At 38.8% G+C, this 17926-nt stretch overlaps 2 protein-coding genes across 2 annotated transcripts; one reads left to right on the top strand and one right to left on the bottom strand.

Moving 5' to 3' along the window:
• The first annotated feature begins 594 nt into the window (after positions 1-594).
• LOC133324517 (cell division cycle protein 23 homolog) lies at positions 595-3807 on the top strand. The gene is made up of 5 exons (XM_061533352.1): positions 595-1372; positions 1439-1618; positions 1687-1851; positions 2768-3204; positions 3265-3807. The coding sequence occupies exons 1-5, from the start codon at positions 595-597 to the stop codon at positions 3805-3807; spliced, it is 2103 nt and encodes a 700-aa protein (XP_061389336.1).
• A 4728-nt stretch (positions 3808-8535) lies between these two features.
• On the bottom strand, positions 8536-14516 carry LOC133324516 (ATP-binding cassette sub-family G member 4). The gene is made up of 8 exons (XM_061533351.1): positions 14471-14516; positions 14281-14407; positions 14029-14218; positions 9855-10239; positions 9678-9794; positions 9435-9610; positions 8952-9377; positions 8536-8880 (listed from the first exon to the last, which is right to left on the bottom strand). Exons 1-8 carry the CDS (start codon positions 14514-14516, stop codon positions 8536-8538), a joined length of 1812 nt encoding a protein of 603 aa, XP_061389335.1.
• Between the last annotated feature and the right edge of the window lie 3410 nt (positions 14517-17926).

The following is a 17926-nucleotide window of genomic DNA, read 5'->3' as shown; positions in this document are numbered from 1 at the left end:
GTTGACAAAAATTCCTTTAAAAAATCCACGCCTAAGGGTCTGAAAATCGTTGACAAAAATTCCTTTAAAAAATTCACGCCTAAGAGTCTGAAAATCGTTGACAAAAATTCCTTTAAAAATCCACGCCTAACGGTCTTAAAATCTTTGACAAAAATTCCTTTAAAAATTCCAAGCCTAAGGGTCCGAAAATCTTTGACAAAAATTCCTTTAAAAAATCCACGCCTAAGGGCCAGATACCGGATGAAAAAATCGCTTTAAAAAATCCACTCTTTTGTGTCTTATAACCGTTGAAAATATTGCTCTCTCGCTCTAACACCTTCATATCGTTGTTGTTTTTGCCAAATGTCAAACATTCCTTGAAGTGCACGCCGATAATTTCAACAATCAGCGCCTTTGTATTGCCCATTGCAAAAAAGCAATCATCTGCGAAGAAATTTTTTAGCGCGGCAACAATGACAACAATAAAAAGCCTGAGAAGAAGAAGAAGAATACCGAGAAGACGACCCCTAAACAAAACCAAACACAACTCAAACTTTGTGACGCCGAAATCAAATTTCCAAATTTCAAATAGCCGCAAATCCATAATCCACCAACATGGAGGACGACTATTTCAATGTACCTCTGCAGGATGTTAAACGGGAGCTGAGGCGTGGCATTGTCGAGTGTCAAAAACGCGGTCTGCTGCACAGTGTCAAATGGCTGGCCGAAATGAACCACGGCCTGGCGGATATTGAACTGGATGGCGATAAATGTGATTTCAGTGATGCCGCTATGGACGGAATAACTCCCGCAGAATACGATAGCTACTATTTGGCCAAAAGCTATTTCGATGTACGGGAATATGATCGGGCGGCATATATGGTGAGAAATTGTGAATCGGCTGTGCCAAAATTTCTACACTATTATGCCACCTATATGGGTTTGGAGAAGAGGCGGCTGGATTCCACCACAGATCAATCGAATTTAAACGATTCGGGACATGTCAAAGACTTGGCTGAACTCTTGGCCACCCTGAGAGCTGAATATTCACGTGGACGTTTGGACGGCTATGGCATGTATTTGTACGGGGTCATCCTCAAAGCTTTGAATCTCAATCAGGCGGCACATCAGGTTTTGGTTCAGTCAATACGTTTGGCACCCATGTTATGGGCTTCATATGTGGAATTGGCACCCCTGGTCACCGAAAAGGAAAAACTGCAGACAATGCATTTTGGTGGCCATTGGATGCGTCACTTCTTCGTCGCTCATACATACATCGAAATGTATTTGAATGATGAAGGCCTGAAGGCATATGAAGAGCTGCAGGCAGCTGGTTTTCGTAAGTGTGTTTATGTGACATCACAGATGGCGTTGGCGTATCACAACAAGAGGGGTGGGTATTAAAATTGGCAATTATTTTGAATTAAATTTTCAAAAATATAAAAATTGTATTTTACAGATGTGGATAAGGCCATTGAAATCTTTCAAGAACTGCAAGAAGCGGATCCATATCGTCTCGACAACATGGATACATATTCGAATTTACTCTTTGTCAAGGAACTGAAAACGGAAATGGCACAATTGGCCCATAAAGCGGTGGGCATAAATAAATATCGTCCGGAAACGTGTTGTGTTATTGGTGAGTTGGTTGAGTTGGAGATTTGAAATTTGAGTATTTTATTTTATTTATTTTTAATTCTTATATAGGTAACTATTATAGCATACGCTGTGATCATCAAATGGCCATAATGTATTTTCAACGCGCCCTGAAATTGAATCCCAAATATCTGGCTGCCTGGACACTGATGGGCCATGAATTTATGGAATTGAAAAATACAAATGCCGCCATACAAAGTTATCGCAAGGCTGTGGGTAAGTTTGTGAGCTTATATTTACAAGGGACTCTCATTTAAAAAATCAAAACCCATATTTCGGATAGTGGTTGAAAAAAATTATTTAAAAAAATCAAAGCCTAGAGGTTAGATATTGGTTGAAAAAAATTATATAAAAAAAATCAAGGGCTAAGAGGTCGGATAGTGGTTGAAAAAATTATTTAAAAAAATCCACGTCTAAGAGGTCAGACAGTGGTTGAAAAAAATTATTTAAAAAATCCACGCCTAGGGGCCAGATAGTGGTTGTAAAAAAATTATTCAAAAATCCACGTCTGGTGGCCAGATATTGGTTGTAAAAAATTATTAAAAAATGCAGGTCTAGAGGTCAGAGAGTGGTTGAAACAAATTATTTAAAAAAAAATCAAAGCCTAGGGGTCAGCTAGTTGTTGAAAAAATTATTTAAAAAATCCAGTCTAGGGGGCAGATAGTGATTGAAAAAAATATTTAAAAAAATCAAAGCCTAGGGGTCAGTTAGTGGTTGAAAAAATTATTTAAAAAAATCAAAGCCTAGGGGTCAGATAGTGTTTGAAAAAAATATTTTAAAAAATCAAAGCCTAGGGGTCAAATAGTGTTTGAAAAAAAAATATTTAAAAAAATCCACGTCTAAGAGGTCAGATAGTGGTTAATTTTTTTTTTAAATCCACGCCTAGAGGTCGGATAGTGGTTGTAAAAAAAATTATTTAAAAAAATTCACGCCTAGAGGTCGGATAGTGGTTGAAAAAATTATTTAAAAAAATTCACGCCTATGGGGTCAGATATTGGTTGAAACAATTATTTAAAAAATCCACGCCAAGGGGTCAGATAGGGGTTGAAAAAATTATTTAAAAAAATTCACGCTTATGGTCCTTAAAAATATATTTTTAATTATTTTTTTTTTTTTTACTGTTCTCTTTCAGAGGTCAATAAACGTGATTATCGTGCCTGGTATGGCCTCGGCCAGGCTTATGAAATCTTAAAAATGCACTACTACAGTTTGTATTATTTCAAAATTGCACATCAGTTGCGACCCTATGATAGCCGTATGCTTGTGGCATTGGGCGAGACCTATGAAAAATTGGAGAAATGTGAAAATGCCATTAAATGCTATAGCAAAGCGTGTGATGTGGGTGATATTGAGGGTATTGCCATGTTCAAAATGGCAAATCTTCACGAGAAATTGGGTGAATTCGATTTGGCTGTCAATTGTTATATGTTGTATTGTGCCGATGAAAGGGCTGCAGCCGATAAACAGAGTCTCTATCATGGCTATATGACATTGGCCAATTATTATGAGAGTAAGGGGGAATATGATCGGGCCTCACATTATGCCTATAAGTGTTTGGAGTCTGATGATGTGAGTAAAACAAATAAATGTATTTCGACATATTATTAATTGGTTTCTTCTTTATTGTAGCGCAAATCGGAAGCCAAATCCCTACTGAAAACCATTGAAAATAAACGCAATGGCAAGGTCATTTCTCTGGGCACATTACCCACCAGTTCAACGGCAACTGTGGCAAATGCCGACACCTCTTCGGATGATGATATGGACATGGAATTAAGTGATTATAAACTATCAGTACATAATTTTTTGTGGACAAGTAATCGTGGTGGTGCCGGGGCGGGTATGGGTACCAGTGCTGGTGCTGCTGCTACCAGCAGTATGAAATCAAGTGTAAATGATTTGGCAGCAACCTCCACCAAATCATCACTGGGTGGTGGTATACAGAAACACTCTTCATCCGTGGCCACCGATGAAATGTCACTAAGTGAAAGTGATATCAATACGAACACCTCAATGCCTGCCACAAATACACCATCATCAAACCCGTCGTCGTCTATGCCACGACGAACATCTAGTTCGGGTACACAACCGGCCATTGCAACCACATCACATGTCGGCGAACAGGATGAAGATACTCAATCCATGGAAATGTCATCAATTTCAATAGACTGAAATATCGCATAGGCTAGGCCATAGAGTCTATTTTGTTTGTGTGTGTTCTACAAAAGGTTCCTTACACCAATTAACCTCCTCCAAACCTTCATAATTTCAATTGACTTTAAATGTTACCAATATTTCGGCGTATAAAAACTATTTGAAAATAGTTTTATAAACTATTTTCGTTTGAGATTTACAAAATAATATAGTAGTTCAAGAATGGATGTTGTTATAATTTAAGTCGTAAGTTTGTTTTTTAAGCATCTTTAGTTAGTTGATTTAAATTTATTTTCCCCTTTCTCCCCAAAAAATTGTAATTATTAGAATTTTAAATATTTTTCTATTCCTTTTTCTGTTTCTTTTTTTATTTTTTACTTTCTTTTAATGTGTTCAAATCACAAAAACAAAACTAAAAACAGATCAAATACAAATCTTAGTGAACTCTTCTGAATTTTATTGTTTCAACTATAAAGCGGTGTGATTAAGCAAGAAAAGCCGTTTTCAAAATTATCTTCAAGATTGAAAATAGATTTGGAATACAAACTTGCTAAGGTAAGATTTATGTAAATTTTTGGGAACAAATTAATTTAACTGGCGTGGAATTTTTAAAAATATTTTTTAAAGGTATTACAAAAGCCGTGGATTTTTTAAAAATATTTTTTCAAGGTATTACAGATGGAAATAGATGGCAACCCTCTTTTGTGCAACATGAATGCTGTTGTAACTTCTTTTTATACCCTTCACCACACTGTGGTACAGGGTATTATGTCTTTGTGCATATGTGTGTAACAGGCAAAAGGAAACGAGATAGACACAGGGTTCCTTTCGAGAATATGCATAGAATCATTTTCTGAGTCTATTTATAAATGTGCGTCCGTCTGTCAGTCTGTAGATGTTAAATTGTAAACAAAGTACAGGTCGCATTTATTATCCGATTTGGATGAAATTTGACACAAGTCACTTATTTGGCCCAACGACAAACCCTATTGAAATTGGGAAAAATCGGTTCAGATTTAGATATAGCTCCCATATGTATTTTCGTCCGATTTAAGGTAAATGGGGCACCAAAGTCCCTGTATATCTTTCGATTTGAACGAAATTTGGCATAGAGTACTGACTTAGGTCCAGAATGATGTGTGCTAAATTTCGTGAAAATCGGTACAGATATAGATATAGCTCCTATATATATTTTCGTCCGATTTAAGGTAAATGGTGCACCAAAGTTCCTATATATCTTTCGATTTGCACGAAATTTGGCACAGCGTAATGAATTAGGCCTAGAATGATGTGTGATAAGTTTCCTGTAAATCGGCTCAGATTTAGATATAGCTCCCATATATATTTTCGTCCGATTTAAGGTAAATGGTGCACCAAAGTCCCTATATATCTTTCGATTTGCACGAAATTTTTCGCAGCGTAATGAATTAGGTCTAGAATGAAGTGTGTTAAGTTTCCTGAAAATCGGTTCAGATTTAGATATAGCTCCCATATATATTTCGTCCGATTTAATGCACAAAAGTCCCTTAATATCTTTCGATTTGCACGAAATTTAGCGCAGCGTAATGTATTAGGTCTAGAATGATGTGTGTTAAGTTTCGTGAAAATCGGTTCAGATTTAGATATAGCACAAATGTCCCTTAATATCTTTCGATTTGCACGAAATTTAGCACAGCGTAATGAATTAGGTCTAGAATGTGTGTTAAGTTTCGTGAAAATCGGATCAGATTTAGATATAGCTCCCATATATATTTTCGTCCGATTTAAGGTAAATGGTGTACCAAAGTCCCTTAATATCGAAATTTGGCGAAGCGTAATGAATTAGGTCTAGAATGATGTGTGTTAAGTTTCCTGAAATCGGTTCAGATTTAGATATAGCTTCTATATCTGACAAAATGAAAAATTTAGTATCGGGTGCAGAATGACATGTTTATGGATCCAATTTCATTTTACTGGTCCTTTAAAAATGCGACGTCTGTTAGGGTTCATCTGTGGAATATACCCAAAGTGGTGAAGGGTATCATATAGTCGGTCCCGTCCGACTTTAGTGGTTTTCTTTTGTGTTTAGTCTCACAGTTGATTTCGTTGTGTACAGAAGCATAAAACACTACTTTTAATTTCAATAAAACAAGGTTTTATCAGGTTATGGACCCAGTTTACCCAACACTGGCAATTTTTATTAAAAATTTAAAGTTAAGTGAAAAGGAGAGATAAATGAGTGCACCAATTCTTCAAATAGATAAGTTGGACGAGAACAATTATGACCTGTGATCAGTTCAGTCCAACAAAGAAGGATGGCAACGAATCGGCAATAGCCAAATGGGAAGCCAAAGACGAAAAGGACCTATCGTCTATTTTCCTGGAAGTTAAACCGACACAGTTGGGTTATATAAGAAATGCGAGAACTTCACATGAAGCCTGGAAAAAGCTAGTGGAGGTCTACATGCCGAAGAGTCCGATTCAAAAAGTTTCCTTTTAAAAGAAGTTGCTACATTTGAAGATGGCGTCGAATGGTAATGTGGTGCAACATTTGAACGAGTTTTCGGAAGTGTACTAGAAATTGCATGAAACCGGTATAGAGATTAAGGTGGAGCATTCTGACCATTATGTCTGACCATCATGTCCAGCCTTCCTGAGGAATTTGATAATTTTGTGATCGCAATGGAAACGCGCGATGATCTTCCTAGTTTGTCATCTCTAAGACAAAAACTTTTAGAGGAGGGAAAGAGAAGACGAGAAAAAAATGAAGAAATAGCCAATCTGAAGGTATTCGTCGCAAAACCTGCAAATTCTAGAACGGACAAGAAAAAACAGCGGCGCGACGTCTCATATGTGCAACTTCAACGTACACAAAGAGAGAATTGCGCTTGCGGGTGACAAGTACATCAACGCTATTGGTAAGAGTGACGTGCACATGTATGCCAACGATTTTAAAATTAAAATTAAACTTCAACGTTTGATGTTTTGTACTCGTCGGAGTTGTAAGCTAATTTAAATCGGTTAACAAGGCTGTTGGCAGAGGTTTAACCGTTACTTTTGATGAAAAGAGAACCTCAGTGAAGAGTCTGGGAATAAATCCAAATTCGATGCTAAAGGCAGACGTTATGTAATAGTTGGATATTCATCGACACCTAAGGCATGTATGATGCGGAAAAAACAAAGTAATCGAATGCCGGGATGTGCTATTTGATGAAAATCGTTTTGGTAAATACAGTGAGACATCTGATGATGAAGGATCTTTGATTATATTCTTCAAAACAAAATTGAAGCCGATGGCAATGAAAGAGTCACAGACAATAATTTACATCGAAGTCAAACATATGTTGCTGGAAATAACTTGAGGATGAAACTCAAGCTGCAGAATGTTCCGAGGATGATATGAGTGATTTCGAAGGGTTCGAAACAGCTGAAAATGAAAGTGAGTCTAGAGATACGGGAATGGGTGCTGCACAGGATATGCCGAAGAAAGTTGGTGCAGGTAGACCTAGAATTATACGCAAGGGAAAGCCTTGTCGTCCACGAAAGCAACCTAATGATGTTCTATGTCATGCTGTTGATGAAAATATTCCAAATACGATGGAGCAGGCAATAGCTAGTAATAATGGAGACAAATGGCTAAAGGCCATAATGGAAGTTGAATATCATACTCTTTGCAAGAATAAGACCTGGTCGCTGCTAGATCTTCCAGGAGGACAAAAAGCTATATATGTGGGTCTATGCCCATAAAGTGGAATGTAAAGGGTGAAATTGAGAGATATAAGGCTCGCCTAATAGCCAAAGGCTGTCACCAACGATACGGAATAGATTTCAACAAAATATATTCACTTGTCGCTCGTTACTCTACAATTCGTATTTTATTTGTCACTGGATGTGAAAGAATGAATGTTTCTACATCAAATCGATGTCAGTACGGAATATTTGAACAGTGAACTGCATGATAATGTATACATGAAGCAGCCACCGAATTTTGAGGAAAATAGTTCACCGAACAAAGTTCTACGTCTCCATAAGGCTATTTATGGACTGAAACAAAGCGGACGGGAGTGGAACTCTAAACTTGATGCCACATTGCGTAAGATGAATTTCAAACCATGTGATAATGAACCTTGTCTCTACAAAGGCATGAGGAGAAACAAACTAATGTTGATCGCCGTTTACGTAGATGACAGTATTATTGGATGCAAAGACAAATTGGTTGTTTTGAAGATCAAAAATAATTTGCCAAGTGAGTTCGATGTCAGCGATAAGGGGCAGTTAGGTGAATCGGTTATGATCAAACTAGGGCAAAGCCAATATATTCGTGGTCTATTACAACAATATGGAATAGAAGATTGTAAAACACATCAAGTACCATTGGAACTCGGTTATAAGGTAAATTGGAATGATTATGACCAACGTGTAGATCAAACCGAGTATCAATTCCTCGTTGGAGCCCTAATATATTTAGCAACGTCTACGAGACCTGACATCTTGCTTCAGTGTCGAAATTGGTTCAGAAAAATGCTGACCCTCGAAAGGCAGATATGGTTGGTCTGAAAAATATTCTGAGATACTTGGCAGGATTGGACGGGGATTTTTTAATATATTTTTTAAGGTTTATCCAAAGGCGTGGATTTTTAAAAGTATTTTTATTTTCATTTATTTACAATAACATAAAAAAGTATAAAAAATATTTAACATTTGTAATTGTTATCTCTTATATTATACACTGGGGGTTTAATCCCCCTTCCTCCTACAATTTAACTACTACAGTGCCTTTTTGATGCGCACCCATAAACTGAATAAAAATAATACCATTAAAGCCACAATCCATATACACAAGGCCATTACATCCTGCCCATAAAGATCACCAAACATTCCAAAATCCTTAAGAAACTTCTTCGGCTGTCGATAATAACAAAAATCAAGATTACACTCCAGTTCCGGACGGTCATAGGCATATAATGCGCGCAGCAAGCCCTCTATGGTATAGCGGAAAAATGAAATATCACAAAGTATTTTTAAATACGAGGCCACTTCGAAAATGCGTATAAAGAAACCGGAGAAGATTAACAAGGGTATGGTGAGACATGGTACCAGGAAAACACCCATCTACCGAAGAAAAAGGAGAAGAATTGGAATTTAATATTTAAACTGTAAGAATTATTTAATTTGCTGCTTACCTGCATTTGAAACATTGAACCACACACAAGGCCCATAAAGTGTCCAATCATCCCCGTCAGCAGACACATACCCCAAAACATAACGGCCCGACCCAGTTCCATGGGTTGGCCCGTCATAAAGTATGCAATGCATGTCAACAATGTTGGACACACAAATTGCAAGGGTAAATCGGATATAATTTTTGCTATATAATAGGATTTGATGGAATACCAGCCATTCAGGTATTCCCTTATGAACACCGCACATTCCTGGGGACAGAGGAATATCGAGGGCATGGCATTGCCAAAGAAGACAAACATGACAACGAAAAATATACACGAGGCATTTGTGAGGGTCTTGGCTCCATCATTGCCAATCTGCCAGAATACCACACCCAACAGAATGGCCACAGCAATGTGCATAATTATCCGAAGACGCACCGAGAGCTAGAGGTTGGAAAGAGGTTAACTATTATTTGTAAACTTTTCTATATTTTTCCATACCATATTCCGATAGGTTGAGGTGGTGGATCTTTTCAGTAAGACCATAAATTGTCTGCAAACAGATACCCTTTCCTTGGGTCGTATACCCTCGGCTTCCAGAGAAATTGTGCTAAGCATATCGACAGTTGTGTGGAGGGGTGCTGCTGGTGTAGAATTTGAGTCTTTTAAAAGGGCGGCTGGAAGGAAAGGCAACAAATTCTATAAATTTGGATTTTGTATTTCCTCTCAAAAACCATTATTTACCCGATTCCGAATTTCCATTATAATTTGCCATTTTCCTGTCCGCATTGTGTTTCAATCTATTTTCATAGATAAGTTTCGATAGTAAAGGATTTGTAAAATCACTGCTGACCTCCAACACTAAAAAAATCGAAAACAATTTTTTTCAAATAAAGAAAGAAAATCTCCAAATTCCCTTACCATAATCAGCTGGATTATAATATTGTGGACATTCGAAACCGGATTTTTTAAACTGCTCCAACATGCCGTCCTGTGCCCCAGAATACAGAATACAACCCTTTGACACCACCATAATATCATCGAATAATTTCATCAATCTAGAACTTGGCTGATGGACCACACACACAATGACCCGACCATCTCGGGCCAATTTACGCAGATAGGATATAATTTGATAGGATGCAACACTGTCCAGACCACTGGTCGGTTCATCGAAGAACATAATGGGAGGATTTGTGACCATTTCAACGCCAATTGATAAACGTTTATATTCACCGCCCGATAGATTTTGTACCAAGGTGTGACGACTGTGGGTGAGGTTTAACATTTCCAAAATGTTGTTGATCTGGAAGAAAGGAGAATTAAAAAAAATATTTTTCCAAGGATTTTTTAAAAATATTTTTTTTCAGGGCCAATAAACAGTCGTGGATTAGGGGATAATAGATACCAAGCAACGGCTCTGATTGACTTTAACATGACGAAGTCCAGGCTTATCATGGTCCCTCTTTCATCTCAATTGTGGACACTGACCTCCCCGTGGTGTCACCTGGGGTAACTGTTTTCATCACCCGTTGAAATGTGCCGCGAGTTCAACCATAAGAACTATAAAAAAATGGGTTGAGGCCTCGGGTTAGTTGCCCACACTCGGAAAACCCCTCCTACTATGAAAAAGCAAACCAAACCCGCCTAATGTTGAAGACCCCGCAAACGTATTAAGGGCCACGATCTGCGAATCTGCACTTGGAATGTGCGCACGTTGTACAGAACAGGCGCAGTTCTCGCTTTTGCGGATGTACTCAAGAAGTAAAAAGACGAAAGGCACAGGTGTAAGTAAATCAGACTATTACGGACTGTATTATAGCTGCCTGCCATGAACCGAGACATGAATTTGGCTGCGGATTTATGGTCAACAGGAGTATAAAAGACCTCGTTTCAAGATTCACCACAGTAGATGAGCGAATTGCTATAATCCACATAAAAACGAAGTTCTTCTACATCAGTCTTATTTGCGCCTATGCTTCGACCGAAGACAAAGATGAGCAGACCAAAGGCATTTTTTACGAGCGCCTAGAAACTGCATATGATCGCTGCCCTGGCCATGACATTAAAATTCTGCTAGAGAGATTTTAATGCAAAAATTGGAAGGGAAAATATTTTTGGTACCAACATCCGACAACGATGTGTAAAAGACTTCCTCTAGAGGTCGTCTATAAAAACTCCCTCTAGAGCTCCTCTATAAAGACTCCCCCTAGAGGTCGTATGAAAAAGACTCCCTTTAAAGGTCGGCTGTGAAAAAGTCTCCTTCTTGAGCTCCTCTGTAAAAACTCACATTAAAGATCGTTTACAAAGACTTCCTCTAGAGCTCGTCTATGAAAAGGACTCACTCTAGAGCTCGCCAATGCAAAAGACTCCCTCTAGATCTCGTCTATGAAAAAGACTCTTCCTAAAGCAGGTCTATGAAAAAGGGCTCTCATCTAGAGTTCGTCTATGAAAAATACTTCCTCTATGCTCGGAAACTCGACGTCGAAAAACTGGAAAAACACTACAGGTAGCCGAGGCCTACTCCGCTCAACTTACCCACCTGATTTACGAAAGCACTTCTTGTCCCGATAATCGTATAGAAGCACAATGGCAAAGAATTGCACTCTCCCTACAAACTGCGACAAAAGCAACACTTGGGTACCAAAAACCACCATCAAGAAATCCGTGGTACGATAAGGAGTCTCGTAATATGAAAAACGCAGCGTATAGGTCAACCCTGCAGACAGTAGCAACACGTATTGTGATGGGGAATTATCGGGTGAAAAGGAGAGAGGAGAAACGTGTTTTTAGAAAGAACAAGATAAACGTGAGCGGGAGCAAATCGAGATGTACAGGAGTCAGAATGAAGTCCGGAAATTTTACCAACGAGTAAAACACCAAACCGAAGGCTTTGGTGCAGGCACATCCTCCCGTGGAGATGAAGAAGGAAACCTGGTGACAGACACAGACAGCGTGCTGAGGATCTAGCCATGATGAGGTCAGAATAGCAATCAATCGGGTGAAGAATAATAAAGCAACAGGTGCCGATGGTTTAAAAGCCGAACTATTCAATGATAGTGGCTAGATGCTGGTCAGGAGCATGTACCAGCCGATAAGTACAATTTGGCTAGAGGAAAGTATGCCCAATGATTGGAACCTTAGCATCAAAAAAGGAGACAAGACGATATGTGCCAACTATAGAGGAATAAGTCTCCTTCCCATCGCATATAAAGTTTTATCCAGCGTGCTGTGTGAACGACTGAAGCCAATGGTCAATGACATTATTGGACCATACCAATGCGGCTTCAGACCTGACAAGTCCACCATTGACCAGATTTTCACTCTGCGCCAAATCCTGGAAAAAATTCACGAACGACACATTCCACCTATTCGTCGACTATAAAGCCCCATTCGATAGCCCTTTCCGTTCAGAGGTGTTTAAAGCCATGTCAACGTTCGGCATTCCTGCAAAATTAATACGGCTATGAAGAATAACTTTAACTGGCACAAGATCAGCAATTAAGGTCGGAAAGGACATATCTGAGCCCTTCTATACCGAACGAGGATTCAGACAAGGTGACAGTTTGTGGTGTGACCTGTTCAACATCCTGCTGGAAAAGGTCATACGAGAGGCAAACAGAAATGGCACTCTGTACACCAAACAACACATGTTACTTGCCTACGCCGATGACATCGATATAATGGGTCGAACATTGAGAGCGGTAACAACCACCTTTGAACAAATTGAGAAGGAATCTGCCAAAGTGGGTCTGGCAGTAAACGGCGAGAAGACCAAGCTGATGGTATCAAAGCGCAAATACACCATGTACCAGATTTTCACTCTGCGACAAATCCTGGAAAAAATTCACGAACGACACATTCCACCTATTCGTCGACTATAAAGCCCCATTCGATAGCCCTTTCCGTTCAGAGGTGTTTAAAGCCATGTCTACGTTCGGCATTCCTGCAAAATTAATACGGCTATGAAGGATAACTTTAACTGGCACAAGATCAGCAATTAAGGTCGGAAAAGACATATCTGAGCCCTTCTATACCGAACGAGGATTCAGACAAGGTGACAGTTTGTGGTGTGACCTGTTCAACATCCTGCTGGAAAAGGTCATACGAGAGGCAAACAGAAATGGCACTCTGTACACCAAACAACACATGTTACTTGCCTACGCCGATGACATCGATATAATGGGTCGAACATTGAGAGCGGTAACAACCACCTTTGAACAAATTGAGAAGGAATCTGCCAAAGTGGGTCTGGCAGTGAACGGCGAGAAGACCAAGCTGATGGTATCAAAGCGCAAAACATCCAGTAGACTCGTACCAACTGTGGAACTTGAGAACTACAGCTTCGAGGTAGTTAACGATTTTATATACCTTGGTACCGCCATAAATAAAACGAATGACATCAGTTTTGAAATTCGGAGAAGGATTGTGATGGCCAACAGATGCTACTATGGTCTAAGTAAGCAGTTTAGAAATAAGGTCACCTCCCGCCAGACCAAACTCACACTTTACAAGACGTTGATACTACCCGTGCTGTTATATGGATCTGAAGCATGGGTACTTGCGCAAGCAGATGATGTAGCTGTTAAATAGTTTGAGAGAAAAATTCTCCGGGCCGAAATTCTATGGCCCGATCTGCGTTGACGATGAATATTGCCGTCGAATGAACCATGAGCTGTACCAGCTATTCTCGGACATCGACATTGTTAGACGTATTGAGATGCAGCGACTTCGGTGGCTAGGCCATGTTGTGCGAATGAATGAACGAGAATGCCCCAGCTCAAAAGACATATAAAAGCGAGCCTACTGATGGTTCCCATCGAAGGGGAAGGCCACGAATTAGATGGAAAGACCAAGTAGAAAACAACATCTTGGAACGTGGCCTTTCAAATTGGAGGAGATGCGCACAAGACCGACGCGTTTGGAAATCTTTTTTAAACTCGGCTTATGGAACAACCGTTCTGTCATAAGCCAGCTAAGTAAGTAAGAAGTCTACAGGCCATGCAAACATATTTTTAAAAAATCCACGCCTGTCTATAGGCCTTAGGTTCAGGGTAAAATGTCGCATATTTAAGAATTTATTGTCATTACTTACAATTTTATCCTTCTCTTGTATTGTTGTCTCTGCAGGTAATTTCAAATCCGTCGAAACTCTCAGTGTCTCCTGAACTGTTAATAGATCCAACATTGCAAAATTTTGCGGAATATATGATGACATTTTACGAAATTCGACAATATTTCGTGGTCTGCCATTCAATTCAATATTTCCCGTTACACCAGAAGCCCTAGAAATTTACGGGTTTTAAAAAATCGATATAGAATAAAATCGTGGAAGCTCCTTACTTACTTGAAACCGGAGAGAGCATTTAACAGTGATGTTTTACCAGCACCCGATGGACCCAATATGGCGGTGAGCCGGCCCGATTTAAATTCACCACAAGCATCATTGAGTATTTGATTTGTCACCGATTTACCTGGAAGGAATTTTGAAGGTAAGTTAATTTTTTTTCAAGGCCTATAAATTTTATGACAGATACAGACATAAATTAGGGTGGCGAATATGTTAATGATATTCATCGCCATATTTAATATTTAGATGCTATATTTGTCGGCAACACCGACAGGCAAATACATTTTTACTAATTTTTATACCCTACACAACTATGTTGTCAGGGTATTATAGCTTTGTGCAGCCCCAAATGTTTGTAACGCCGCTGTGTCGATCTAGACATGTGTGTCCGTCCGTCCGTCTGTCCATTATAATTTGTAAACACGATACAGGCCACAGTTATGGACCAATCTTTACGAAATTTTGCATGTAGGATGGGTTCTGGCCAATGAAGACCCCTATTGTTTTTGGAAAATATCGGTTAATATTTAGGGGATGAAAGGGACCAATAACATTATTTTTGTCGGTTTTTCTGGTCGCTCCAGAGGCCGCAAATTTGGCCCAAACACCGCGAATTTTTGCATGGAGAAGGGGAACGGCCCAGAGAATAAGCATGCATGTTTTGATAAAGATCGGTCAATATTTAGCGGGTCAAATGGACCCTGACTTTTGTGTGAAAAATGACAAAATTTGTATTCTATGGCATATATATTTACTCTTGGAGGATGTAGACCCGAGGAGTTGATAGCATATCCAAGAGGAGTGGTTGGCCTTTAAATTGATACCAAATATAGTGATGTATCTACTTAGATGTGGAAGTTACAGTCTAATATTTACAGGTGCTTACGTATTCAGATATTATTTAGTAACCCATTACCACATTAGAGGGGGAAATATCGCGCTGATGGCTTTGAAATTTTCATGAAGTTCCAGTTATGGTCAAGAACAACGCCTACAATTTTCGGTGATGATCAGATTAAAATTTTGGGATGAAATGGACCGAAAACTTAATTTTTTGTGTGTTTTCGAGTCGAGTATAATCCGAAAATCACAACACAACCCACCGTGAAGGTAATCTGGACAAGTAATTAGAAGGACTGTACTGAATATTCGAAAAAAGTAAGGAAGAGGTGTTGTTGACCTCTAATCGGACAAGAGGGGGCAAATATCACGAAATATTACTCAGACTCGGAATAAACATCCTCAGAAAGTTAGAGTTCGCGGTAGTTGTGTAGGGTATCGTATGGTCGGCCGCGTCCGACTATACTGCTCCGCTCACTGGTTATATATATGTATATTGTATAAACCTAGTCGGATCGATTGTGAATCATCATCCTGCCAAAAATTTCGAGGGAAAAATGCATTGTAAACCTAATCAAGTACAATTAAAGAGATTATTCTGTTCGATTTGTGAATTTGGCTTATCGGCCAATATACTTCGATTTCAAAACCCTAAGTTCAGGCTATTAATCTTATCGGTGGATTTAATGCGGCGATTATAGAGATTATAGTCATAAATTTTGTCCCAACTATCTGCCTGATAGAAATAACCCACAAATAGCTTTTTTTAGTATCCGAAAAGGAGATATTTAAAGCTTATTATGTTCGGCGGGACGGATCGGACTGCCCTCTACACCATAAGGGGGATATTTAAAATACCCTAAATTGATTGGGATTTTTATGCAGGATAGCCACTCCTATGGTAAATCCATGGTAAATTGCTGTCGAAAGAAAACGAAATATTAAACCAGTGAGCGGAGCAGTATAGTCGGACGGGGCCGACCATAGGATACCCTACACAACTACCACGGAACTCAAAATTTTTGCGGATGTTTATTCCGAGCCTGGGCAATATTTCGTGATATTTTCCCCCTCTTGCCCGATTAGAGGTAAACAGCACCTCACAGTGACATATTTTCCGAATACTTCGAGTATTAAGTACAGCTATTGTCCAGATTCCTTCGGCTTTCATTTGAGGTCTATAGATCGACTCGAAAATAACACAAAAAATTAAGTTTTCGGTCCACTTCATTCCAAAATTATTATCTGAACATCACCGAAAATTATAGGCGTTGTCCGTGACCATAACTGGAACCTCATGGAATAATAATATATTGATGTTCGTCTTTCAATGTGGCCTAAAGATCGACACGAAAAAAACACAAAAAATTAAGTTTTCGGTCCACTTCATTCCAAAATTATTATCTGATCATCACCGAAAATTATAGGCGTTGTCCTTGACCATAACTGGAACCTCATGGAACATTTCAAAGCGATCAGCGCTATATTTCCGCCCTCCAGTATGGTAATGGGTTACTAAATAATATACGTATACGGAGATACCTGTAAATATTTGGGTGTAACTCCCACATCCGAGCACATACAACAATATAATTGGTATTAATTTAAAGGTCAACCACTCCTCTTGGATATAAAATCAACTTCGCGGGTCTATGTCCATCAGGGACAAATATATACGCTATAGAATAAAAATTTTGTAATTTTTCACACAAAAGTCAGGGTCCATTTGACCCGCTAAATATTGACCGATCTTTATGAAAACAGGCATGCTTATTCTTTGGCCCGATCCACTACTCCATGCAAAATTTCAAGATGTTCGAGCCAATATTGCGGCCTCTGGAGCCACCAGAAAAACCGACAAAAATTTAGTATTTGGTCCATTTCAACCCCTAAATATTAACAGATCTTTCCCAAAAACAATAGAGGTCTTCATTGGCCAGAACCCATCCTACATGCAAAATTTCGTGAAGATTGGTCCATAACTGTGGCCTGTATCGTGTTTACAAATTATAATGGACAGACGGACGGACGGACACACATGTCTAGATCAACTCAGCTAGTCGAGATATGACGATCGGTATACTTAAAGGTGGGTCTACGACCAATATTTCGCGGCGTTACAAACATTTGGGGCTGCACAAAGCTATAATACCCTGACAACATAGTTGTGTAGGGTATAACTACAGGTGTTCATGATGGGACCCTGAAAACCACGTTATATGTAGACTATAGAATAGTGTGGACCGAAAATGGTCAGTTTTACAAAAAGATTTGACACTCAATTTTTTAAAAATATTTTTTTTTTAAATGAGAACCCAAAATACCAAACTACAGCCCAAAATATCGTAATTCGGAATGTACCTTAATATGGAGAACATCCCAAAAAGTGGACCAGTATTGATAATTTTTGTTAGTGAGATTTTCTAGCCAATGCTAATCCCTAATACTAAATTTTAGCCAATTCGATTGCAAAATGTGCCCGAAATGCAAAAACGTCGAATATTCGGAGGTACCTTTATGTGAAGAGACCATCCTAAAAAGTGGGCCGATATGGATAATTTTTGTTGGGGGGATTTTCTACCCAATGTTAATTTCAAATACTAAAATACAGTCCATTCGGTTGAAAATTTTGGACAAAATATCGAAATTGGGAAGTTACCTTTATATGGGCACTACCCTGAAACTTGGACCTATATATATATAATTTTTGTTAGACAATTTTTATCCTCAATGAGAATTTCAAATATTAATTTCAGTCAATTCTGTTGAAAAAAGTGACCAAAATTCGGAAATCAGGGAGGTA

This window comes from Musca vetustissima, unplaced genomic scaffold (genome assembly GCF_032173495.1).
Source record: "Musca vetustissima isolate MV318-11 ecotype Yass unplaced genomic scaffold, APGP_CSIRO_Mvet_v1 utg20277, whole genome shotgun sequence".
NCBI lineage: Eukaryota > Metazoa > Arthropoda > Insecta > Diptera > Muscidae > Musca > Musca vetustissima.
This window is presented reverse-complemented; position numbering and strand designations above follow the sequence as displayed.